This window comes from Vulpes lagopus, chromosome 12 (genome assembly GCF_018345385.1).
Source record: "Vulpes lagopus strain Blue_001 chromosome 12, ASM1834538v1, whole genome shotgun sequence".
In the NCBI taxonomy this organism is placed as follows: domain Eukaryota; kingdom Metazoa; phylum Chordata; class Mammalia; order Carnivora; family Canidae; genus Vulpes; species Vulpes lagopus.
In genome coordinates this window covers 42,136,787-42,159,886 of record NC_054835.1, presented here as the reverse complement: position 1 = coordinate 42,159,886, position 23,100 = coordinate 42,136,787, and the positions used below count along the sequence as shown (strand labels likewise).

The 23,100-nt window shown below is 60.2% G+C and overlaps 1 protein-coding gene across 3 annotated transcripts; it reads left to right on the top strand.

The window, feature by feature from the left end:
• Positions 1-701: 701 nt before the first annotated feature.
• Positions 702-18,366, top strand: ADAM11 (ADAM metallopeptidase domain 11). Of its 3 annotated transcripts, XM_041723701.1 has the most exons (27): positions 702-772; positions 1,240-1,415; positions 9,500-9,576; positions 9,767-9,833; positions 10,828-10,913; positions 11,004-11,079; positions 11,470-11,536; positions 11,605-11,672; positions 12,025-12,099; positions 12,191-12,262; positions 12,465-12,631; positions 13,057-13,141; positions 13,268-13,358; positions 13,494-13,545; positions 14,051-14,150; positions 14,233-14,304; positions 14,418-14,510; positions 14,871-14,951; positions 15,492-15,542; positions 15,657-15,720; positions 15,942-16,041; positions 16,267-16,386; positions 16,480-16,648; positions 16,741-16,855; positions 16,943-17,033; positions 17,693-17,710; positions 18,229-18,366. In XM_041723701.1, the coding sequence occupies exons 1-27, from the start codon at positions 709-711 to the stop codon at positions 18,242-18,244; spliced, it is 2,313 nt and encodes a 770-aa protein (XP_041579635.1). In that variant the 5' UTR covers positions 702-708; the 3' UTR covers positions 18,245-18,366. The 3 variants fall into 3 exon arrangements, with proteins under 3 accessions (XP_041579635.1, XP_041579634.1, XP_041579636.1); XM_041723700.1 differs by lacking the exon at positions 18,229-18,366 and having other exon boundaries at positions 17,693-17,883; XM_041723702.1 differs by lacking the exons at positions 702-772; positions 1,240-1,415; positions 9,500-9,576; ... (2 more) ...; positions 11,004-11,079; positions 18,229-18,366 and having other exon boundaries at positions 11,523-11,536; positions 11,605-11,668; positions 17,693-17,883.
• Positions 18,367-23,100: the final 4,734 nt, after the last annotated feature.

The following is a 23,100-nucleotide window of genomic DNA, read 5'->3' as shown; positions in this document are numbered from 1 at the left end:
GGCCAGGATGGAAGGGGGCCTGGCCCCGGGGCGTGGGAGGACCCGCAGGGCCGGCTCCGCTGCGGGGGGGTGAGAGCTCCCTCGGTCGTCGCCTGTCCTCCCACCTCCCCAGCTCCAGCAACCTGCAGTCGAGCCCGGGCCCTTGTGGCGGGGCCCCGGGACACCCCTCCCGGGCGGCGCGGAGGGGCCAACCCCAGCCGGGCAGCCACGCCCCCGCACCTCGACCGCGCGGGTCCCCAGACGGGCCGTCACCGGGTCCCTGCCTCCCTCCCCCACCGAGCCCCGGGCCCTCGAGCTCCCCCACCGAGGGGCGCACGGCCGCGCCCCGCCGCACCTGCCGGGGGGCCACCGAGCCGCGGGCAGGCTGGTCTCCGGGCGGCGCCTCTTTTGTCCTCCCGGCGCGGCGGCCCCGGCCCTGGCCGGCTGGGGGGGCCCGCGGGGGGCGGGGGCGGGCCCTGGGCTCACGTGCTCGCCGCTCGGCTCTTAACCCGGCCCGCCGCCCCGCCGGGATGGCCGCGGCCGGAGCGCGCTGAGCCGGGCGCCCGCCCCGCCGCCCCGCCGCGCCCCCCGCCCGCCGCCCGCCGCCCGCCGCCCGGCCCGCGCCCCCGCCCGCGGCTCCCGCAGCCGCGCCTCCCGCCCGCGCCGCCTCCCGCCCGCGCCGCGCCGCTCGCAGCCGCAGCCCCCGAGCCGGAGGATTATGAGCGAGCCATGAGGCGGCTGCGGCGCTGGGCGTTCGCGGCGCTGCTGCTGCTGCTGCCGCTGCCCCCGCCCGGTGAGTGCCCCCGCGCCCCCGCGCCCGCCCCCCCCCCGGCCCCGGCCCCGGCCCCGGCCCGCCGCCCTCCCTGCCCCCGCCCGGGTTTTGCGGCGCGCTGCTGCAGCCACCTTCTCCTGCAGTGCTCGGGGTGACGGCCGGTCCGAGCGGGGGGGGAGGGCGCGGGCACCCACCTGTCCCCAGCTGGCCCGCCCCACCGCGGCCAGCCCCTGCCGCCGGCCCGCCGGCTCTGCGGGTCCCTGCGGGTGGGGGGGGCAGTCGTGACGGGCGGGCGGGACGGAAGCTCCTGGCCCCCTCCCCATCAGGCTCTTCCCTCTGCAGGGGAGCCGATCCTCCCACCCCCCCGGACCCCCACCCCAGGGCTGCAAGGGCCACGCCACAGCGGGGGATGAGGTGCGCTCACCCCTGTCCCAAGACTCTTGCCCCTCGGCGGGCATCTGCCTGCAGCTCTGGCCTTGTCTCCCCAGGTCTTGGGACCCGCGGTCCCTTCGGGGCTCTGCGCTGGCGGGTCTCACCCCATTTGGGGCGTCCGGGAGCCCCTGAGGTCACAGAGCCCAGCCGTCTGGTGGGGGAGAGCACCGGGGGAGAGGTCCGAAAGCAGCAGTTGGACACCAGAGTCCGCCAGGAGCCACCAGGGGGCCCGGTGAGTGGGGCTGTGTGGGGAGGCCAGGGGGCTGGAGCAGGCCTGGAGCCCAAGGAAGGCCCCCCCAGGCAGCCAGGGTTTGTGTGCGCCCCCCAAGCTGGGTCTGCAGCTTCTCCTTCTGTACAATGGGCTGCCTACCGGTCGGGTGCTGGAGCCCACTAGTGGGGAGCACTTGCCTCACTCTAGGCACCCCTCCAATCATCATGGGGATCCCCTGCCCTCCGTGGACCCTGGAATGCCCAAGACTCAGTCCAGCCTTGGGTCAGCCTTCCACCAGCCCCCACTCCCCTCCTGCCATAGCAAGTGGTTCTACTTCAGATGCGGCTTGGGGAGGGCAGTAGAGGGCAGGGAGAAGCAGCCAAGAGCCCAGGCAACGGTTTCTCATCACAGCCCCCCTCAGCGAGCTTTCTTGGAACAGCTCAGCGCTTGCTTCTGCCTCAGTTTCCCTCTGTGCACTGATAGGCTTGTCATTCTTCCTGTCCTCACTAAGGGTGGGGCCTCGGAAGGAGGTTGGAGACCCCAAGCTCACCCACAAAGGCCAGCTCCACACCCCCGCCCCATCCCTTTCAGCTACCAGGCTCCTTCTGCCTCCCAGAGGAAGGTTAGGAATGAAGGAGATTAATTGCAATTAATAATTAATTAATATCATGTGAATAATAATTACCCAGATGGAATATTCATTCAGCACGCCTCGGCTCTCCAGGAGCTGGAAGCTGAAAGTTAGCCAGGCCAACGGGGGCGGCGGAGGGCGGGATGGCGAGGGCCTGGCAGAAAGAAACGGGAGGTGTAGAAGAGAGACTCAGAGGAGGGGTACAGCCCAGGTCTGGGAAGTTCTGGCAGCTGGGGGTGGTGGGAGGTAAATTGGGCCGGGCAGAGGGAGGAAGGAGGGAAACGGAGGCTAGCATTACAGACATCTGTCAGACTGGCATCTGGCCCTGCCTAATGTACTTGGTTAAAAGCCCTTAGGGGGGTGGAGGGGTTTGTGGGGGGGGTGCAGGGGGCGATAGATACTCGGGAAATGGAATGGAGCAGGAAGGCAGCATGCATAATAGATGGACCATCACTCCAGGCAGGGCGGGGGAAGGAGGGGGTGGTTAATGGTCCTGGGCAGGCAGGCTTGGGTGGGGGTGGGGGTGGAACAAGGGTAAGAGGGAAGGGGTCTGAGGCTGCCTTTGGTGTCTGTCCAGGTTCCTTGGGAGGTGGTAGACGGGCCGTAAGGATGGTCCAAGGCCAGGGATGAGTGGTCCTTGGTCCACTTTCTTCCTTAGGGTCGCCCCACCCCCGAGAACTGTGCACCCCAAGCCTGTGTTGGCTAGGAGTTAACCGCTCAGCTCAAATGCTGGGACCCCTGGCAGGTGCCTCAGAGGCAGTCCAGATGGAGGATCGGGTGATGCCATGGTGGGGTCAGAGGGCGGGGAGGGACGAAGGCATGGGGACCGAGTAGAGATGAAGAATGGAGTACTCCTTCAGCCCAGTCCTTCCTGGAGGGAGAAAGGGGAGGGAGTCATCTGGACTATGATGGTGCCTGGAACTGTGTGCGGGATGGGGGGTGGGCAGGTGCCCAGGATGGTGTAGCTGGACTTGATGAGTTGGGTACGCAGGCAATAGGGGCGTCTCTTAGAGTGTCATTCTGTGGGGTGAGTGGGTGGCATGTGTGCATGTGTGATGTGTGTGTGAGTGACCAAGTCTGAATATGCCCAACGGGGTGTCTGAGGGGTAAGGGCAGGAGTGAAGGGTTCATGGATCCGAGGGGCAGTGGTCACCTTCAGTGGGGGTCTCTCTAGCATGGAGCCTTCCCAGGGATCTCCCTGCAGCCTCCCCAGGGGACATACTCATAGCCCTGCCTTACCTGTACCTCAGGCTCTCCTGAGACCGGTTTCTCACAACTCTATAAAGCAGGGAACTTTTGCCTGCCCATCTTACAGATGAGCAAGCTGAGGCTCAGAGAGGTTAAGTAACTTGCTCAAAATCCATCAGCAGTGGAATAATTCCCTCCAAGGCTAGGTGCTTCCCACTGCACCATTCTGCCTCCAGGGACTTTCAGTTTTGGCACCGGGGCACCCCCACCTCGCAAGGTGGAAGAAGGTCAAGGGAGTCAAAAAGACATGTCCAAGATACTCCCCGTGACTGGAAGGAGATATTGCAACCCCCTGCCTCCCACCTGGCCTTTCTCCCTGAAGCACTTCTGGTTTTGGACCATCCAGGGCTGATGACGGAGCCTGTGTCCCAATGGGAAGTGCCACACCCTGGTGCTGCTGGGCTCAGTCCAGAATTACTGCATTGGTTTGGGACCTCAGGCTGAGCCAGGTGTTGGGTCAGCAGCAAGATCTTTATTTGCTCTGGGTCATGTGGTGAGGCTGGGGGACACTGGCTGGCAGGACTGGGTGGTGGGACCTTGGCTGCTCGCTGGCTTTGGCCTGGGACTGGTCACATCACCTGTCTGAGGCCAAGCTTTCTGATCCCTAAAATCAGAATGATGCTAATATTAATTTTGGCCTCATCCATCTTCAGGAGGTGGTGATAAGAAAGGGTTTTGTGTGCTGAGGAATCCTGGCTTTTATGGGAGGGGCGGCGGGGGAGACAGAAAGTGGCCAGGAAGGAATTAGAAGCTAGAGAAATGAGTTTACTGGGCCCTTACTGGGGCAGTGTTATGCCTTTACACGTATTGGTTTATGTAATGCTCATCACAGCTCTAGAGATGGGGCTGTGGTTATTCCCATTTTACAGGTGGGGAGACAGGCACAGAGAGGTGAGATAACAAGCCCAGGTCACACAGCACTTACATAGCAGAGTCAAGACCGACACCCCAGATGGATACTCTGAGCCTGCCTGCCTCTCACTCAGGCTTATAGCGAGTGAGGAGGGCCACAGGGGACCCTCTGCCCTCTCTGCCACTGCTCTCAACTCCTCACCTCTGTCCAGTTTGGAAGTCCTGAGGCCCACAGAGGTGGGGGAGCTTCTGGAAGTGCAGAAGCCCGTGGTCACAGGGAGCTTGAAGCAGAAGGTTGAGACAGAAGAACCAGCAGGGCCACCGTGTACAGTTGGGTTGGTTTTCTTTCTTCTTTCCTTCTTTCTTTTTTTTTTTTTTTTTTTTAAGATTTTATTTATTTATTCATGACAGACACGGAGAGAGAGAGGCAGAGACACAGGCAGAGGGAGAAGCAGGCTCCATGCAGGGAGCCCGACATGGGACTCGATCCCGGGTCTCCAGGACCACACCCCGGGCTGAAGGCGGCGCCAAACCCCTGCGCCACCGGGGCTGCCCTGGGACCCTCTCTCTAGTCCACACAGAGCTGCTGTGTGGGCACGCCTGCCCCCGGGGGGGAACTCAGACTCCTTCAGAACCAAGAAAAGTGCAGGATGCGGGGAAGCAAACAATGGGAGTGGAGAGGTTCCAGGCTCCAGGCCTAGGAGACAGGTTTATCAGAGCCAGCTGGGGGCGGGGGGACCCCAGACACGGGCTGAGCTCCTATGAAAGTTTCCCAGACCAGGATTTACTGGCTGCTACTATCTCCGAAGCCCTCGCTGAGGGTGTGTGTTTCAGTGTTTGTGTTTTCTTGCTGTAGGCGGGGGCCGATCCGGCAAGGCTCAGTCCCCAGCCCTTACTGGAGGGCGGTCACCAGCAGGAAGCCACAGGGCCTTGTGCCTGGAGCCCTAATACTGCACTAGGGCCACCGCTGTGCTGGTCTGTGCAGCCAAGGTCGCAGCTCTGTCCTGGGATTGGAGGCAGGAGGCCGTTCCTGGGAGGGGACTGGTGGCTAGAGGCCGCCCCGGGACTCACACTGGGCCCCACTTGCTCTGGGAAGGCCAAGGCCATGAACTGAGCCCCGCAGTGAGGTTGGGCAGAGAGATGGTTCACACAGGAGGCTAGGCTTGGGTCTGAAAGGTTTTGGGATGGAGAGGGGGGCAGCCTTGGTGGCTCCTGGTTCTGCAGCCTTCTGAATCCCACCTTCCTCATCCATAAAATGGGGCTAAGAGTCGTCTCTCTTTTGCCAGGCTGCTTGGGGGACCAGAGGTGATGGTGTTGATCAGGTGTCCTCCCTGGGATCTGGCGAGAGCAGATGTTCAACATCTGTGAGGCCTGCCGTCGCTCCTGAGTGTCAGGGTGGGGGTGGGGGGAATGCGGGCAGCTGGCACCAGCATGAGAGGGCTAGTGTCTGAGACAGAAGCCAGGGCATTTGGGGGTTACCTGTCAGGCTCCAGGTGGTGCAAGAGTCTTGAGTCCTCCCCAGCCAGACACTGGCCTGCCAGCTTGGCCTTGCCTGATTTCCCGCTCCTGGCTGCCTAGAGGGACCCAGTTGCCCAGAGTCTGTCCCCTGAGGGACTAATGACCCTCTAAGGAAATGATTCTGTCCTCAAAAATGTAGATCAAATCCTATGATCAGAAATGTGTTCAACTGCTCCGTCTGGGATTCCCACTGTCTAGCCGATCGGTTGAGCCTCAGCACGTTGTGGGGGACAGCGGCGGTGGGGAGGGGATATCTCGAGGTGGGGCCCTGCGTCTCTGGCTCCCTGTCTTCTGCCATCACCCAGCCCATGTGGTTCATTGAGTTCCTCAAAGCCCTGTTCAGCTGGAACATTTACACTTCATTCTTCAATTATTAGTAATGTGGTTACTTATCCTTGCGATAGTTACACGTTAAAAAGGGTTTCCATCTAATCTTCACAATACCCCATTTTACCGATGGGAAAACAGGCTCGGGCTTCTGCTGCCTTTCCATGCAACACGAGTGTTGAGCTCCTGGGCAGGGGAAAAGACAGGCGTGTCGTGTATTCAGGGGACTAGAGGTCACCATGTGAAAAGTTGAATCAGTGATCAGAGATGTCCAGAACTGTGTGCTCACAGACCCAAAAGTAGAGGGGGCTACGGCCCTCTGTGGGTTACCTTTGCAGGCAAGGGTGAGGAGGAAAAAAGCCAGGGTGGAGATGGAGGTTCAGGAGCAGGGATTTGGGGTGACAGTTTGAGGGGCACTGCTTAAACACTCAAATTGTTTGGAGCATCTGAAAACCCTCAAGATCCTCAGACTCCCCCTTCCCAAGACTGGAATTCTGTGGGTCTAGGGTAGAGACCTAGCGTCTGTCTGTATTTGTGACTCTGGAATGTCGATGGGATTTTTGCCTCCTTTCCGCACCCCAAATCTGGTTGAGCCTGACACAGGTCATCAGCCAATGCCTAGGGGGTGGCCGGGCTGGTAACGAGGGGCCTCGGGGAGGGCACAGCCACTGAAGCCAGGTGGCCACAGCTGCCACGGCAGACTTGAACTCCAGCCTCAGGGTGAGATCTGACCCTGCACCTCCCCAACATGGCCCTGGGCCAGTCACCTCCAAGTGTCTCTCCCTGAGCCTTGGCCTGACATTTGTAAAATGAGCACCAGACGATCTGGGGGGGTTGAGATCAAATGAGCCAGGGCACGTGAGAGCCGGATGGCCACGGAGCAGGAGGCAAGAGCAGGGCACGGGGTCGAGGCCCGGCCGGCCGGTCATCAGGAGCGCTGAGCTGGGCACAGAGGAGGGCAGGCAGATGGCAGGGGACAGGGGCTCCCAGGGGAGGAACTGAGGGATAATGGGGGAGGTCGAGGGCAGGTCAGGGGCAGAAGGCAGACGTAGCAAGGAGAGGTTTGGCTTTGACAGAACTGGTGCCTGAAGCTTGGCCCAGGGGGCTGTCTTAGGAGGTGGGTTTGCTTGGTCTTTCTCTTCCTGCAGACAGGGGTTGTCCCAGGTAGCCCCTGCCCAGCTCTCCAATTTCCCTCCTCTTCCTCCAGCACCTTGCTGGCTCCCCCAGCCCTCCCAGGGCCTGCTTCCCATTGGCCCCAGCACCCCCGCCCCCCCATCCCAGCAGCTCCCCTTGCCCTTATCTGGCCTGCGCCCTGTGTCCTGCTGGGGGAGGGGCAGCCCAGCCCAGGTGAGGCCCTACCAGGTGGGACAGAATGAGGCTGCAGGAGATGGGGGACACGAAAAGAACCTAGCATCTGCTCTTCCAACAGTCTGGGCTTTCCGCAGAGTGGGGTCAGCTTGGTCTGCACAGAGATGGGGAGGTGAGCCTGCTGGCTTCCTGAGTGGTGGAGAGTCTGCTAGCACCAGGGCCCACGCTGCCAGAATTCTCCTGGCCTAGGACGAACCCCAGCCACACAAAGCCAGCTTCACAGCCTTGCATCTAGGCTCATCGTACCATTTTCAGTGGAAAATATCTGAGGCTCAGAGAGGCTGCTTCATCATCCCTGAAGCTACACAGGGCAAGGGGTCTGGACAGGCTGCCCCTCTGGGGGGCCGGTCGGGGCAGAGATAGGGGCTTATCAGTGGGGGTGCAGAAAGAACAAGCGCATACAGACTCGAGGGCAGGGGAAGGCAGAGGTAGTCCAGGCAGGGGTGGGTAGGGAAGGCAGAGATAGATTGAGCCTAGGAGAGGAGCAGGAGGGTGGGCATAGTCCAAGCCAGGGCGTGGGGTGGGAAGGGTACGGGTGGTCCAGGCCCGGGGCAGGGAAGCAAGCAGAGAGCGTCGGGGCAGGAAGAGGAAAGCAGAGACTCCTCGGCCTTGACTTTTCTATTTCAAGTCTGATCGACACTCTAGGGGCTTAGGGTGGAGCTTGGAGCTCAGTGAGCCTGGGACTGGCGAGTCAGTGTCCTTGGGGCTCAGCGGCTGCCTTCCCAGGCGCTGGCCCTTCACCCCACCTCACCTCCTCTCCTAGGGCCTCTTGAAGACACTGGGCCATTTCCTCACCTTCTAGGTGAGGAAGCCTTGGAAGCTGATTCTGTGGACTTGAATCCCAGCCCCACCACTTAGCTGTGTGACTTTGGGCTAGTGTGTTAGCCTCTCTGTCCTTGGGTCTCCTCATCCGTCAGATGAGGAAAGCAGTGGCATCTATCCCACTGGCTAGTTGTGAAGAGCAAAGATGATAATACTTCTATTTAGAACAGTGCCCGGCACATAATAAACACTCAGTAAAAATGAGAAATCTAGGTGGTTGGTAAGGAAGCCAACTAGCACCAGGCTGTGAGATTTTGTGACCTTGGGGTTCCCTTCCATCCTGCAGCCTGGAAGAAAGGTGGCAAACAAAAGCCCCACACCTGCATGGCCGAGTGGTGGGCCCCTCGCTGGGGGTGGGGGTGGGGGTGGTGTCTGGGTTTCAGTCTTAAATGGATAGGGATGTGAGGAAGGCTCTAGTCCCTCTCAGGCCCTCGCCGTGCTGCTGGTGTTCGGTGAGGCCTGAGCTTGGAGTGGGCTCGGGAGAGCCCCGAAGGCCCGCTCATCCCCTTAGCGCAGACCCTCCAGCCCTTTGTTCTGTCCAGGCCCCTGTTCCTCCAGGCACCGCAGCTCCAGGCCTGGAGTCCCCGCTCCCCACAGACGCTGGGTAGGGCAGCCATCTTGCTCAGGCCGGGTACGTTGCCATGACAACCTGGAGCCTCCCAGCCCCACTGCGAAGGCCCCTCTGAAAAATTTATCAGGAAAACTTCCGTGTTTAAAAATTAACCACGGGATTGAAATATTAAAGATGAGCTGCTTTGGGCAAGGCGGAGGGCAATGGACTTGGGGGTAGAGGAGCCAAGTTCTTTCCTCCCGACAGGATGGCCTCTGCCCATCACCCCGGCTTCCCATTCTAACCCCTGCTACCCTGCCTGCCGAGCACGAGGCCTCCTCCATAAATCCAGACCGGACCCAGATGCAGGAAGGCAGGGGCCTGCTTTACCAGGCCCCGGGGGTCACACTGCACCCCATCTCCCGTTTGCCCCCTTCCCATGGTACTTCCTGGGGGGGGCTCGCTTTACACCCCCTGAGGCCAGGAGTGGTCCTGCCAACAGCAGGGAGGGCCTGGCATGAAGCAGCGGGTAGGCTGAGATGCCTTCCGTCCCTGCGGCTCAGGGAGACCGGCCCCAGGAGGTGCCTACACCAGGAGGTGGGCTGTGCCCAGGGCTGTGTATTCCTGCCCCTGCCCCCAGGGAAGGAACAGGGTCCCAGAGAAAGATGAACTCTTGCCCCCAAATCAGTGGTACCCCCCAGCTCCCGGGCCAGGCCATCCTTTCCCCAGCACTACTCCTTGTTCCGGGGTCCCCACGTTGACTCACTTCTGTCCTCCCCCCACCGCCAGCCTGTCCACCTGGCCCAAGTGAGTTTCGTCATCCCAGCCTTCAACTCAAACTTCACTCTGGATCTGGAGCTGAACCAGTGAGTACGGAGTACGGCCTTGGGCCGGGAAGGAAGGGCAGCGGGCAGGTGGGCGAGGTGGGGGCAGGCGGGGGGAGATGGGGGCAGGGCCGGCTCATGGGACCTGGATGTGAATTGGGTGGGACCCAAGTGGGACCCACAGCCCCAGCAGTGACCCCGTCCTTCCTCCTGCCCCCTCTGTCTGTCTCAGTCACCTCCTCTCCTCGCAATATGTGGAGCGCCATTTTAGCCGGGAGGGGACAACCCAGCACAGCAGCGTGAGTGCCTTTGAAAGGGGACAGGGAAGTGGAATGAAGGGACAGGGGGTCAGTGGAGATGGGGTCCAAGGTGTTCTCTATATTTGGCTGGGCCCTGCCCCTTGGGACCCTCCATCCCTGCCCACCATGGAGGCTCCAAGGGTCAGAGTCAGAATTGGAGCGACGTATTGAACAACATGGAGCCTGGGCTCCCTTCACCCAGTGCCCAAGGTCTGACTCTGCTGGTCTCTCTGCCTGACACGGAGGCTTTCAAGGACCCTCCCTGCTCCATGCCCAGACTTTTCTAGGAGGCAGCACTTGGGGAAATGTCCTTACTCAGCACCAAGGCCCTGGGAATTCCTGGCTGCCTGGGACACCAGGGTCCCAGCCCCAGAGGCCCAGGGGCCTAAGCAAAGATGAATGAATGTCTATAAATAGCCTCCTTCCCCCCCACCCCCCAACAACCAGCCAGTTCAGTAACTGGAGCACAAGTAATTCTGCAGGAGCAGGGAGGGGGGTGCTTGTCCCCTCTGACCCGAGAGCCCCGGCCAAGAGGACATGTGCTGCTCACACTTCCTCAGCCACAGACCATGTCCAGAGGTGGTCCATGGAGGCAGTGGTGTCTGTGAACCCACTGTGTGTGCAGGTGTGTGTGTGCTGGGGGTGAGTCCACAGCTTTCATCTGATTAAGTAAGTTCATCTATGGTAAGTTCTTAGAACAGTGCCTGGCACACGAGTGCCAGTCCTTCTCCAAGGAACCTGTGAACCATGTACCAGCCCCATCAAATGGTCAAGAACCACTGGTATAGACCAACTTCCTCATCTTACAGATGAGGTGAAGGAGGCCCGGAGAGGACCAGGCACTTGCCCAGAGTAGAACCAGGCTCCAGATCCCCAGGTGTAGCCAGCGACCAGGGCCACCTGTGCCCTGAGCAGCTGCAGTGGCCCTCACCCCTCCTGGTGTCTTCAGGCCAGGGCAGGGGGTATGTTTGCTGATGTTCTGCTGCTCCTCCAGGGGGCCGGGGACCACTGCTACTACCAGGGGAAGCTCCGGGGGAACCCCCACTCCTTTGCTGCCCTCTCCACCTGCCAGGGGCTGCAGTGAGTAGGGGGGAGAGGTTGGGGGGAGAGCCTTTGGCCCTGGCCGGCGTGGGGGATACATGGTGGAGAGCTGTGCCTCTCTTTCTGCAGTGGGGTTTTCTCCGATGGCAACTTCACCTACATCGTGGAGCCCCGTGAGATGGCCAGGCCGCAGGAGCCTCCCCAGGTGAGCCCCCCACAGGCTCCTCTGACAGCCCTGCTACACTGCCCATCCTCGTGGCTTGTGGCTGCCTCCTCCCTTCGTAACCTCAGCCTTCCTGCCCTCCTCAATCACCTGAGCTCTAGTTCCCTCCCCGTGTGCCCTCAGCTCCAATGTCCCCTCTGGCCCCCAAGTAACCTCCCATTGGGCTCCAGTGTCCTTTGCCCCTGTCTCTCAGGGCGCCCCCAGGTCTTGACCCCGGAATCTGAGCATCTGGGAGATCAGATCCGACATGGGAGCTCTGGCCAGTTCTGGGTCACCTTGGGGTGGGGTGGGGGGGAGGGCTGGAGCTGTCCCTCATCTGGGCTCCGAGCAGACCTGGTCAGCCCCCCAAGAACTGATTCCCCCTCATTTCAGGGACCCCTCCCCCACCTCATTTACCGGACCCCTCTCCTCCCAGCCCCCCTCGGATGCAGGGAACCAGGTAAGGGAGGGAAAATGGGGCTGGGGAGGGGGCCGGCTGTGCCCCCCTCACCTGCCCCCTCCCCCCAGGCTGCCTATTTGCTGCCCCTGCTCGTACTGCTCCCGTGAACCGGCCGAGGCTGAGAAGGAAAAGGCAGGTACGGGGGCCCGCACAGACCTCGGGCTGCAGAGACCTCAGGCTGTGGTCCAGAGCAGAAGGACACCCCATCCACGATGGGGGCAAAGGAGGGCTCAGACTGGTGTGGCTGGGGGCCAGGGTACTGTGCCTGAGAGGAAGCCCCCACCTCATTTCCTATTGCCTGTATCAACACCTGCCCGAATTATGGACAAACTGAGGCTGCCTGCCCTCGTACCAAGGCTGGGGAGGGAGGGGACCCCCAACAGTGGGGGATCAGCCTCATCCCTGACTGGAGCTCAGCACCCCCGCATGGCTTGGCCCCAATGCCAGGCATGGAGGGGACCGATTCCAAGTGCCCACCCACCGCCCAGGTCCGCCGGGGCCACCCTACCGTGCACAGTGAGACCAAGTATGTGGAGCTGATCGTGGTCAACGACCACCAGCTGGTAAGTTCCCAGCCTGGGGACAACGCCGGGAGGGGGCCCCTGCCGAAACAGACCTGGAGGCTGGCCCTCCGCCCACTCTCTTTCCTCCCAGTTTGAGCAGATGCGCCAGTCGGTGGTCCTCACCAGCAACTTTGCCAAGTCGGTTGTGAACCTGGCAGATGTGGTGAGCCATCTCCCTTCCCTTCCCTCTCCTCCTCCGCCCCTACTCCGTTGCACACATGCTTGGGGTGAGCTCTGGAGGGTCCCCTCAGCCTCTGATCCCCACTTTCTGGAGAGACAGGCTGAGGCCCTCCTCCAGCCAGCCCTGTGCCCCTGCCCTCTCCTGCCCTCCAGCCCCACCCTCATGTTCTTCCCTCTGGGCTCAGATGTACAAGGAGCAGCTCAATACCCGCATCGTGTTGGTTGCCATGGAAACATGGGCAGATGGGGACAAGATCCAGGTGCAGGATGACCTCCTAGAGACCCTAGCCCGGCTCATGGTCTATCGGCGGGAGGGCCTGCCTGAGCCCAGTGATGCCACCCATCTCTTCTCGTGAGTCCGCCACCCCACACATCCTGCCAGCCTCTGCTGGTTGCTGCGATGCACAGGGTTGCTGAAAACCTGCTCTGTGCCAGGTGCTCTTGTAGAGTCTGGGGACTGGGCTCTTCTTGCCCCACCACCCAGACACTCGCAGCAGGCTGGGCATCTTTCCCTGTATCTTAGGCTGACGCACCTTTTTCTGGTCCCTAGTGATCTTCTACTGCCTATCATCTCCCCTCTTGTCCCCTCTTCTCCTTTCAAAATATCCCAGCATCCCTTCCTCAGGGACTCAGAGCTCTGATAGAAGGGAAAAAATCTGGCTCCCCTCCCCAGGGAAGGGCTATAGTGTGGGAGGCTCCCCAGTATCCCCCTCACAGCCTCCGGAAGCCACCACAGGCAAGGCAGTTGGGATCTCCTGACACCCCCCTCCCTTCCAGGGGCAGGACCTTCCAGAGCAGCAGTAGCGGGGCTGCCTATGTGGGGGGCATCTGCTCCCTGTCCAGGGGTGGTGGCGTAAATGAGGTGAGCGGTGTGAGGCATGGCTGTGGTGGGGGTTAAAGGAAGAGGGGGTGCTTGCTGTGAAGGGCATGAGCCCTGTGCCTTTGGAGGGATGTAGACATCTTTGTCCCTCATCTTCCTCACCCCCAGTACGATAACATGGGCGCCATGGCAGTGACCCTAGCCCAGACGCTGGGGCAAAACCTGGGCATGATGTGGAATAAACACCGGAGCTCAGCAGGTATCAAAGAAAACCCCCAACGTGGCCCCACAACCAGCCCAGATCCACTCCCAGCAGCCCTAGAAATGGAAAGGGTGTCCATGGGAGGGGGTCAGTCCTCCACCCTCCCTTATATCCACCTGGCTCACCTCTCAGGGGACTGCAAATGTCCGGACAACTGGCTGGGCTGCATCATGGAAGACACCGGGTGAGTTCTTGGGGACCAACTGGGGGAGGGTCTTGGGCGAGGGAGAGCTGAGGGAGTGCTGGGTGGCAGTCTGGATCCAGTGGCCTCAAGAGGCCCGGCTATTGGACCCACTTAGGATTTCAAAAAGCCCAGTGTTCCACGGACACTGCCCACGGAGACCCACGTTCTCTAGCCCGACGCAAAAACTGCCAGACTGTAGTGTGCGCTGTCGCCACTAGGAGCCGCCAAAGCCTCATTTGGAGGCACCCTCCCTCCTTGGCTCTCCGAGCCACGCCTGGAGTCCTGAGGTTTGGGGAAGGGGACGCGAGCCACGCCCCCCGCCCGTCCCCGCTTGATGGGCAGGCAGGAGGAGGACCGTGCCGTCTCCCAGCGCCTAAGTCCTCAGCCTCCTCGAGATGTGACCGCGTCTCCCTGCGCACCCCATCCCCAATCTTGAGAAGGAGCGAGAGTGGGCTGGGGGGGGGCGCGGGGGGACTCAGCGGCTTCGTGCCCTTACCCTGCCCAGGTTCTACCTGCCCCGCAAGTTCTCGCGCTGCAGCATCGACGAGTACAACCAGTTTCTGCAGGAGGGCGGCGGGAGCTGCCTCTTCAACAAGCCCCTCAAGGTACCAGCCCCAGGCGGGGACGTGTGGGAGCGAGGCTTGGGCAGGGCCCCGGCCGGACTCCCGACACCCCTTCCCCGTGCAGCTCCTGGACCCGCCAGAGTGCGGGAACGGCTTCGTGGAGGCGGGGGAAGAGTGCGACTGTGGGTCGGTGCAGGTGAGAGGCTGGTGCGGGCGCCAGGTGCGGGGCGGGGGCGCGCGCCCGGGAAGGTCTGGGTGGGGCAGCTCAGGGCTCGCCCACCCGGCCCGCCGTGTCCCCGCGTCCCTCAGGAGTGCAGCCGTGCGGGTGGGAACTGCTGCAAGAAGTGCACCCTGACTCACGACGCCATGTGCAGCGACGGGCTCTGCTGTCGCCGCTGCAAGGTGAGGGCACCTACCGCCGGGGCGGGAGGGAGGAGGCGGGAGGAGGCCCGGGGCTGGGGACCTCGGGGTAAAGGGCGGGACTTGGGGAGGAGGAGCCGCTGGAGGCGGGGCAAGTGCAGGGGCGGGACTTGACGCGAAGAAAGCGCCAATGGGGATGGGGAAGGGCGGGGCGTGCGCGTCCGTGGGCCCGCTGAAGAGCGGGGCGGGGTACCTGCCCAGGGGCGGGGGGGGGGGAACCGTGAGCCGGCCCGGGGGCGGGGCTGACTGGGCTGGGAGGGCCCGGGGCGGGGCGGGGCCTGGGGAAGGCGGGCGCGGAGTCCGCGGTTCTGGCCTCCGCCGAAATATGCATCCCTTTCCCAGTACGAGCCGCGGGGCGTGTCCTGTCGAGAGGCCGTGAACGAGTGTGACATCGCGGAGACCTGCACTGGGGACTCGAGCCAGGTCGGTCCAGCCCAGCCGCCTTGAGGGTCCCCGGGCGAGGCAACCCCTATCCTTCTCGGTTCGGCCCCGCCGGGGCCTCGGTTCTCTGCACCCCTCCGCTCCCCAGCTGGCGTGGCCCCGGCTGGACAGGGTACTTCCCCGCCTGAGAAACGGGTTCTTCATGCGTCCTGGTTTTGCTCCTTCCGTCATTAAGTCTGTATAGTGTGGCTGGGGTTCCGAGGGCCTGGCACGGTATTGGTGTGTCCTCGGGATCAGAGTGTATAATAGTACAGTTAACATCTCTTAAGTCCTTACTACATGCCAGGTGTTTAGTTCCCGTAAGTTCTCCTAGTCCTGTGATGTAGTTACAGGAAACAGGGAGACAGGAGAGCCTATGGGACTTGCCAATCTGCATGGTCTGAATTCGGAGCCAGGGCTCTTGTCCTTGCCTTGGAAGAGCCCTGTACTATGAGCCCCAGGAGGGGGGCGTTTGGCACCCCTTCATTCGTCAACTCCCAGTCTTGGGGGCTCCTGTGCTCAGTCCAGCCCCTCTGTCCACAGTGCCCCCCTAACCTGCACAAGCTGGATGGTTACTACTGTGATCACGAACAGGTATGATGGGTGGGGGCCCCTCTCCCTTGGGCCCTCTGGCTCAATACAGTCTTTTGTCTTCTATCCATTCGGACTACTCAGGTCTCAGTCCCTTGTCTCCCGTTTGTTCCTTAGGGCCGCTGCTACGGAGGTCGCTGCAAAACCCGGGACCGGCAGTGCCAAGCCCTTTGGGGCCATGGTGAGTCTTTGGCTCAGAATGGGAGAGGAGACTCTGGAGGACCCAGAGTCAAGAGGCTGGGGAGGGGGATGTTCTGGCTAAATATACCTTCTACCAAGTGTGTGGGTCTCCAGGATCTCAGAGTGGACTGGCGGTCAGGCCAGAGTGTTGGAGGCAGAGGGCTGAGGTCCTAGGGCTGGTTCTGGGGTGGGTGGGTGACGCCTGGCATCATCTCTTTACAGCCGCTGCTGATCGCTTCTGCTATGAGAAGCTGAACGTGGAGGGGACGGAGCGTGGGAACTGTGGGCGCAAGGGGTCAGGCTGGGTCCAGTGCAATAAACAGTGAGTTACCAAGGTTCCTGATTGGCCTCCCTGGCTTGCGGGGCCGGGGGGAGGGGAGGTGGTTCAGAGTTGGGACAGCAGGTCCTAGGATGAGCCTGAGTCCCAGTGGAGAATATGTGAAAAATCAAGCAGTGGGGAAGAGGGCAGATTTGAGTTCAGTAGTAGTAACAGCAGTTGAGTTGGAGGTAAGACTTGGAGCTCACTGTCTCCACACTGCCCCAACAGGGATGTGCTCTGTGGCTTCCTCCTCTGCGTCAACATCTCCGGAGCTCCTCGGCTGGGGGACCTAGGGGGAGACATCAACAGTGTTACCTTCTACCACCAGGGCAAGGAGCTGGACTGCAGGTCTGGGGTGGGACCGTGTCTGGGGAAGGGCAGGTCTCAGCCGTGATGGGGGTGGGAGGGCAAGGGTCAAGGCTGGCTCCCCCTGTTCCCCAGGGGTGGCCATGTACAGCTGGCCGATGGCTCCGACCTGAGTTACGTGGAGGATGGCACTGCCTGCGGGCCCAACATGTTGTGCCTGGACCATCGGTGCCTGCCAGCCTCTGCCTTCAACTTCAGCACCTGCCCGGGCAGCGGGGAGCGCCGGATCTGCTCCCACCACGGGGTGGGTGCCCAGAGGCCAGGGATGGTGGAAGGGGCTCCTGAGATGGGCAGGACCCCCACTCACCTCTCCTGGCCACCCCCTCACCTCTCTAGGTCTGCAGCAATGAAGGGAAGTGCATCTGTCAGCCAGACTGGACGGGCAAAGACTGCAGCATTCACAACCCCCTGCCCACGTCTCCACCCACGGGGGAGACAGAGAGATATAAGGGTGAGGCTGGAGCTGGCCAGGGTCGGGGTCTGTCTCTCCCCTTCTGCATACCTGTCCTTGCCAACCGAGTCCCGTCCTTCTCCCCAGGTCCCAGCGGCACCAACATCATCATCGGCTCCATCGCGGGGGCTGTCCTGGTCGCAGCCATCGTCCTGGGCGGCACAGGCTGGGGATTTAAGTAAGAGACATACACGTGACCCCCCACCATTCCCCAGTGTTCTGGGGGCGCATCAGGACCCCATACTTCCCTGAGAAGTTAGCTAAGCCAGAGCTTGCACATCACAGTGTGGGCCAGCCGCAGGGTCTCGTTTTGCTTACATTTCCAAGAGATTAAAAAACAAAAACAAACCAAAAAAAACCCAAAAGATAACCAGTTAACAGTCCTGGTTCCCAGCTTTTCTTGCAAAAGGAGAGTGGGCCTCTGTGCATCCCGGCACTGCGGTGGGGCAGAGCCAAGCAGGAACAGGAGCTGCCTGAAACTGGCTGTGTCCTCTGTCCCTAGACCCCAGGTGTTCCCTAGACACCCCCATCCCTCGGTGTTCCCCTGTGGGCACCTGGGGCTGGGGCCCTTGAGCTGGTCTAATTCCTCCATGGTGCAGAGGAGGGACCTGAGTCCCAGGGTCACTTGGGGAGTTAGTTGCAGAGTCAGGACTCAAACCCAGGTAGGGCCTAGGTCCTCCCTAGGCCGCTCGTTAGTGACCAGGTCTTGGGGACGCTGGCCCATCTCTTGGGGAAAGGGTCTCATGGGAGCCAGGAAGGCCCTCCCTGAGAGAAGGGCAAGGTCACAAATGGCTCCTTTTCCTTTCTCTCTCTGTCATCCTCTCCTCTCTCCTTTAGAAACATCCGCCGCGGAAGGTACGACCCGACCCAGCAGGGGGCAGTGTGACGCCGGCCACGTCATCCCTCCCGCTGTCCCTGTCTCCTCCATCTCATTCGTCACCTCACATTCTGTTGATGGGGAGCTGGGGGCTGATTCCTCCACCCCTGCTGTCACTGCTGTCACTACAGGGGTGGGGGAGCCCCACTCCGGGAAGAAAGTCCTCAGCCCTCGCCCCTTCCTCCTGCCCACCCGCCGTCCCAGGCCTTGGTCCCTGTACTCCCACCCTTCCTGCGGCCAGACCATCCTGGCCAGGTGGGGCCTTGGAACTGTGTCCCCCGCAGCCCCCTGCTCCCGGGAGGGGAGCCTACCTCTGCGTCCCATCTGTTTTGTCTTCCATGTCACCGCTGTCTGAACTTCCCACCAGATCCCCTCCCTGGCCAGCCTGTGACTTGCCGCCTCTAGGGCCCAGCACTGACCTCCCAGGGCCCGGCTCAGGGGCTCTCCCTCTGGGCCTTGCCTCACGTCCTCCCCTGACGCCCCCTCTCCGTTCCAGGTCCGGAGGGGCCTAAGTGCCACCCCCTCCCTCCGAGCCTGGCGCCCACCGTCTCTCCGCCCTGCACCACGAGGCTGCCCCCGCCCAGCCACGGAGGGAGGCACCGTGCAAATGTCTTCCGGGCCCAAGCCTTTCAGCTCCTGGCCCCACGGGAGGGGGGTGGGGGTGGGGGTGGGGCTGTGGCCCTGGCCTTCCCACCGCCAGGGTGGACCAGGCCTGGGGCATTTCCCTCATGGTCCCCCACCCCACCTCATGCGGCTTTGGCCTCTCACACCAACTCTCCCTGTGTGAATGTAGCTTCCATCATCACAAACTGCCACAGCTGGGGGGGGGGTGGGGGCGAGGGGACCCCCCCCCCCAGTGGCCATGGCCTGGGAGGGCCCCTCCTCAAAACCAGGCAGCTGGGACCAGGGTTTTAGCTCTCTGGGACTTAGGGGGAGGGGACTGACATCTACCTTTTATTTATTTTTTTTTTTTTACTGAATCTTAACTGATGAATGTAACTTTGGGGGTGCTGGGGCAAGGGAATTTGTGGGGATATTTTGACATTTGTGGGAGGGATCAGAGGAACCAAGGCATGGCCCTCCCCCCGGGGCCCTCCCCTGGGAAGATACACCTGGAATCCTCTCATTGAACGGAGCCTTCCCCAAGCCAGGCAGGGGCAGGGCACACTTGTGTGCCCCTCGGCCAGCCCTGCTGAGCTTGGAGGGAAGAATGAGTGCTGATTCAAACCAAAGCTGCCTGTTCTGTGCCCAAGGCCTAGGTTATGGGTACGACGACCACATGTCCCAGATTGTCTTCAATTTCAAAATGACCATCCTGCTGTCCCTGCCAGGATGTATGTATTTGGGAGAAAATCCAGTCCCTGAAATAAAATGACAGCTCCCCCCTTTCAAGAAGGGTGATTCTGGGGCTGACTCAGGGTTTAGCTGCCCCCCCTAGCATGGCCTAGAGGTCCCAGGCTGGGCCATCTTCCCAGGGAGGACTCTCCCAAGCAGGAAAGGCCAGGGAGGGCCCAGTGACTGGAGGGTTAGGGGTTTTGCCTGTGATGTACCAAGAGGAGGTAAAAAAAAAAAAGGCAGGTCTCATATCCTCAGCTTCTAGGAAAGTCCTCAAGGCCCTGTCAAACCAATTCGACTCCTTACCCTCATTCCAGGGCTGAGTAGTAAGTTTACAGTTGTTTTCCCCATTATGTCCTCTGATCCCCACTGCAGCTGAGCCTGACGGACAGGCTGAGGCGGGCAGGATTCCTCATTCCTGCCTGTGGCCTTCCCTCATGACCCATGGGACCCATGGGACGGCGGAACCTTGGTTCAACTACTACAAACCAGCCGGCAAGGGCAAGATGGGGGTTAAGCTACCTTATGGATGAAAGCCACAAATGAGCAGAGCCCCTCACCCCAGAAATACCCCACCCAGACTCAGCAGGGATTTCTGGACACCCCAGGGCCTTTGAGCTGCCTGTTCAGTCCCTCTGTTTCTGGGGCATCTTTGAGTAGGAAATGGCTCCCTGTTTATCTGCACCACCCCTCAGGGCAAACTGGGGACTGAGACCCTTTGACACCCCTTTGGGAGGCCGGATGCTGCTACAGTGGGATCCTCAATACTGAGCTCCAGCTGGCACTGCCCAAGAGAAGGGGGTGAGTGGGATACCCCCTGGCCACTCCTGCTCTGCCAGCCCCACGAACTGGAGCAGGGGCAGGAGGGAAAGGGCTGGGTTTGGCACTGCTGCCGAGGTACCATAAGGCATTCTCTGGTGGCACACACGTACACGCAGCTGGTAATGCATCTGGCACAAGCATTTGGATCCACATCTCTGCACAAGTGTGAATACCTCTGCACATGCAGACAGGCCTGTGTGTGCGCACACGTGGGGTTGGGTGTGGGGTGTGGAGGACTCAAGACTTCCTGTGAGCAGTCCACCTGGCTCCCAGCTGTCTGCATCCTCCCAGCCCACCCTGGCAACACCCAGGGAGGAGTGGAGGCTGCATTGGCCCCGGCCTGGAAATGGCTCCATACAGCATCTTGTAAATATGTCATCTGGGGCTCGGGGTGGGGAGGCAGGGACAGGAGCATCAATTAAAGATCATGTCCTGGGGCTTCCGTGGAGCTCACACCAACCTGTGTCTCTCCTTTCTATAAATGACCGCACTGTGACTTGGGCCCTTCCTTGTCCTCCTTGGCCCTGGAGGGAGCATGATGACTGGGGCACTGGAGGTGGGAAGTGAGCACCCAGGACTGGGAGCTGGGAGACTGAGACGAAGGAGTGTAGCTTTCCATTCCCGGCCAGGAAATAGGCGCTGATGGGTGGAGGGCCAGCCTTTCCGCTTCCTCGGCTCTCCCAGCAAAGATAACTGCTTCCTTCTGGCTTTGGCAAAGCAGAAGGGGAGGTGAATAGGAAGCATCTTACTCAAAGGCAGGAGCCCCAACTTCCCTTTTATGGTTACAGCCAGAGAAGCCTCTCCTGGTCTCCCAAGAGATTCCAGAAAGCTGGATAAAACCACTAATCTGGTCCCAGGGCACCTGCTCTTTGACCTGCAAAGAATCTGCTGTTTCTCACTTCTGCTCGCTCCCACCATGCCTGGGGCAGGAAGGGGCTGAGCTCCACCAAGGCTCAGAGCCCCTCTCATTCTTCCCATCTTCCCCTTCAGAGGCTTTGGGGCCGGAGGTACTTGCCTCTGGAAGCCCCACTTGTTCCCTTGTTCGGGTTGGGGGCAGATAAGATGAGCGCTGGGGCAGAGAACGAAAGCAAGGTGATTTGGAGTACAGATAATGCGAGCAAGAAATAGCAGCGGTCAAGGGCCCGGAGAGAAGGAGCAGCTGGAAGCTCCAGATTCCCAAAGGGGAGGGGCTCCCAGGACCACCGCGGCTCTCATGCAGGGAGAGTAGGACTCAGGGCTGGGCCAGCCTAGGTTCCTGGTCCCTGCCCTGTTCTGACATGTGAGTCTCCCGGGATATTGGGAACATCTACCTCCTGTCTCCCCACCCTGGCAGCCCGGGATCCTTCTCAAACCTGCCAGTCCCTGCTCTTCTAGGCTTGCCCTGTCTGCTCTGGATGGGAAGCCTTCTTCACTTTCTCCACTCCTGCTGCCTCTCCTCCGCTCTTCCTTCTCCCTCCTCAGTCTGTCCTGATCTTCAGACTCTGATGGGTCACACAGCTGACCCTTCAGGTGGTGACAAACCTGGCTGCTGCCAGAGGGCATGGGTGAGGCTTGTCACCAGGGACTCATGAAAGTCTGCTCAGTCACTCTTGATACCTGCTTCTCTGCCTCAGACCAAACCCTGGAGCCCCTGGAGTTACCCAGGCACCCTGCGTGCCCAGAGAGCAGGGGGCAGCAAAGCAGAGTGGACACCGGGTGGCATTGGGAACGCCAGGCAGGTGGCTTCAGCCTCTGCCCCTGGGCTGCCCTCTGATGTCAGCACACCTCCCATCTGCCCAGGTGGAAGGCTCTGTGGGCTGGAATGGAACACCAGATCTGGTCCAAACAGATCATCAGGAAAAGTACTTGCTTTGGCTTCAGGACACATCACAGGCAGTTCTGGCAGGGTTCCTAAAGAGCGTGCAGTGGGACCAGAAATTCAAAATTTGCTGTGAAGGTCACAGTTGTGAGAATTCCCAGGTATATATTTTTGATATATTCTGCTCCAAGATCCTTTGATAGGATCACCACCCCAGGCTGAATCTGGGTCACTCTCTCTAACTCAGCACTCACCTGTTCAGAATTTCTGGATGGATTGTGGGTCCAGATTTTATTTTATTTTAAAGGTTTTTTATTTATTCATGAGAGACACACACACAGAGAGAGAGAGAGAGAGAGAGAGAGAGGCAGAGACACAGGCAGAGGGAGAAGCAGGCTCCCCTCAGGGAACCTAATGTGGGGCTCCATCCTGGGTCTCCAGGATCACGCGCTGGACTGAAGGCGGTGCTAAACCGCTGAGCTACCGGGTCTGCCCTGGGTCCAGATTTTAATTCCCAGTTCTATTTGTGGGCTTCCTCAGTGCCCTCCTGAGGTGAGGGTGGCCACGATGGACAGCTGGGGTCACTAAGCCCCATCTGCACCTTGCATGTGCTCAGAGTGTGTTTGTTGAGTTGAAAGAATGATTATAAATTCATTATGGGGCAGCCCCGGCGGCCCAGCAGTTTGGCACCACCTTTGGCCCAGGGTGTGATCCTGGAGACCCCAGACTCGATCCAAGCCTGCATCTCTCCCTCTCCCTCTGCCTGTGTCTCTGCCTCTCTCTCCCTCTCTGTCATGAAAAAATAAATAAAATCTTAAAAAAAAATTCATTATGGTCCATCCTAGTGTCTAGACTGGTGTTGTGCAATAGAATAATATACATCACCCACAAAGGAAAGCGACGTAGGTGTCTTTAAATTTTCTAGTAACTTCACTAAAAAGAAAGAAACACATAAAGTTAACATTTAAAAATTTTTTTAAAGATTTTATTTATTTATTCATGAGAGACAGAGAGAGAGAGGCAGAGACACAGGCAGAGGGAGAAGCAGGCTCCACGCAGGGAGCCTGATGTGGGACTTGATCCTGGGTCTCCAGGATCACACCCTAGGCTGAAGGCAGTACTAAACTGCTGAGCCACCCAGGGATCCCTAAAATTAATATTAATACAACTTATCAAATCAAATATATCCAGGGCAGCCCCGATGGCGCAGCGGTTTAGCACTGCCTGCAGCCCAGGGCGTGATCCTGGAGACCCAGGATCGAGTTCCACGTCGGGCTCCCTGCATGGAGCCTGCTTCTCCCTTTGCCTGTGTCTCTGCCTCTCATTCTTTCTCTGTGTATCTATGAATAAATAAATTAAAAATCTTTAAAAAAAAAAACAAAAAAACCCCAAATCAAATATATCCAAAATATT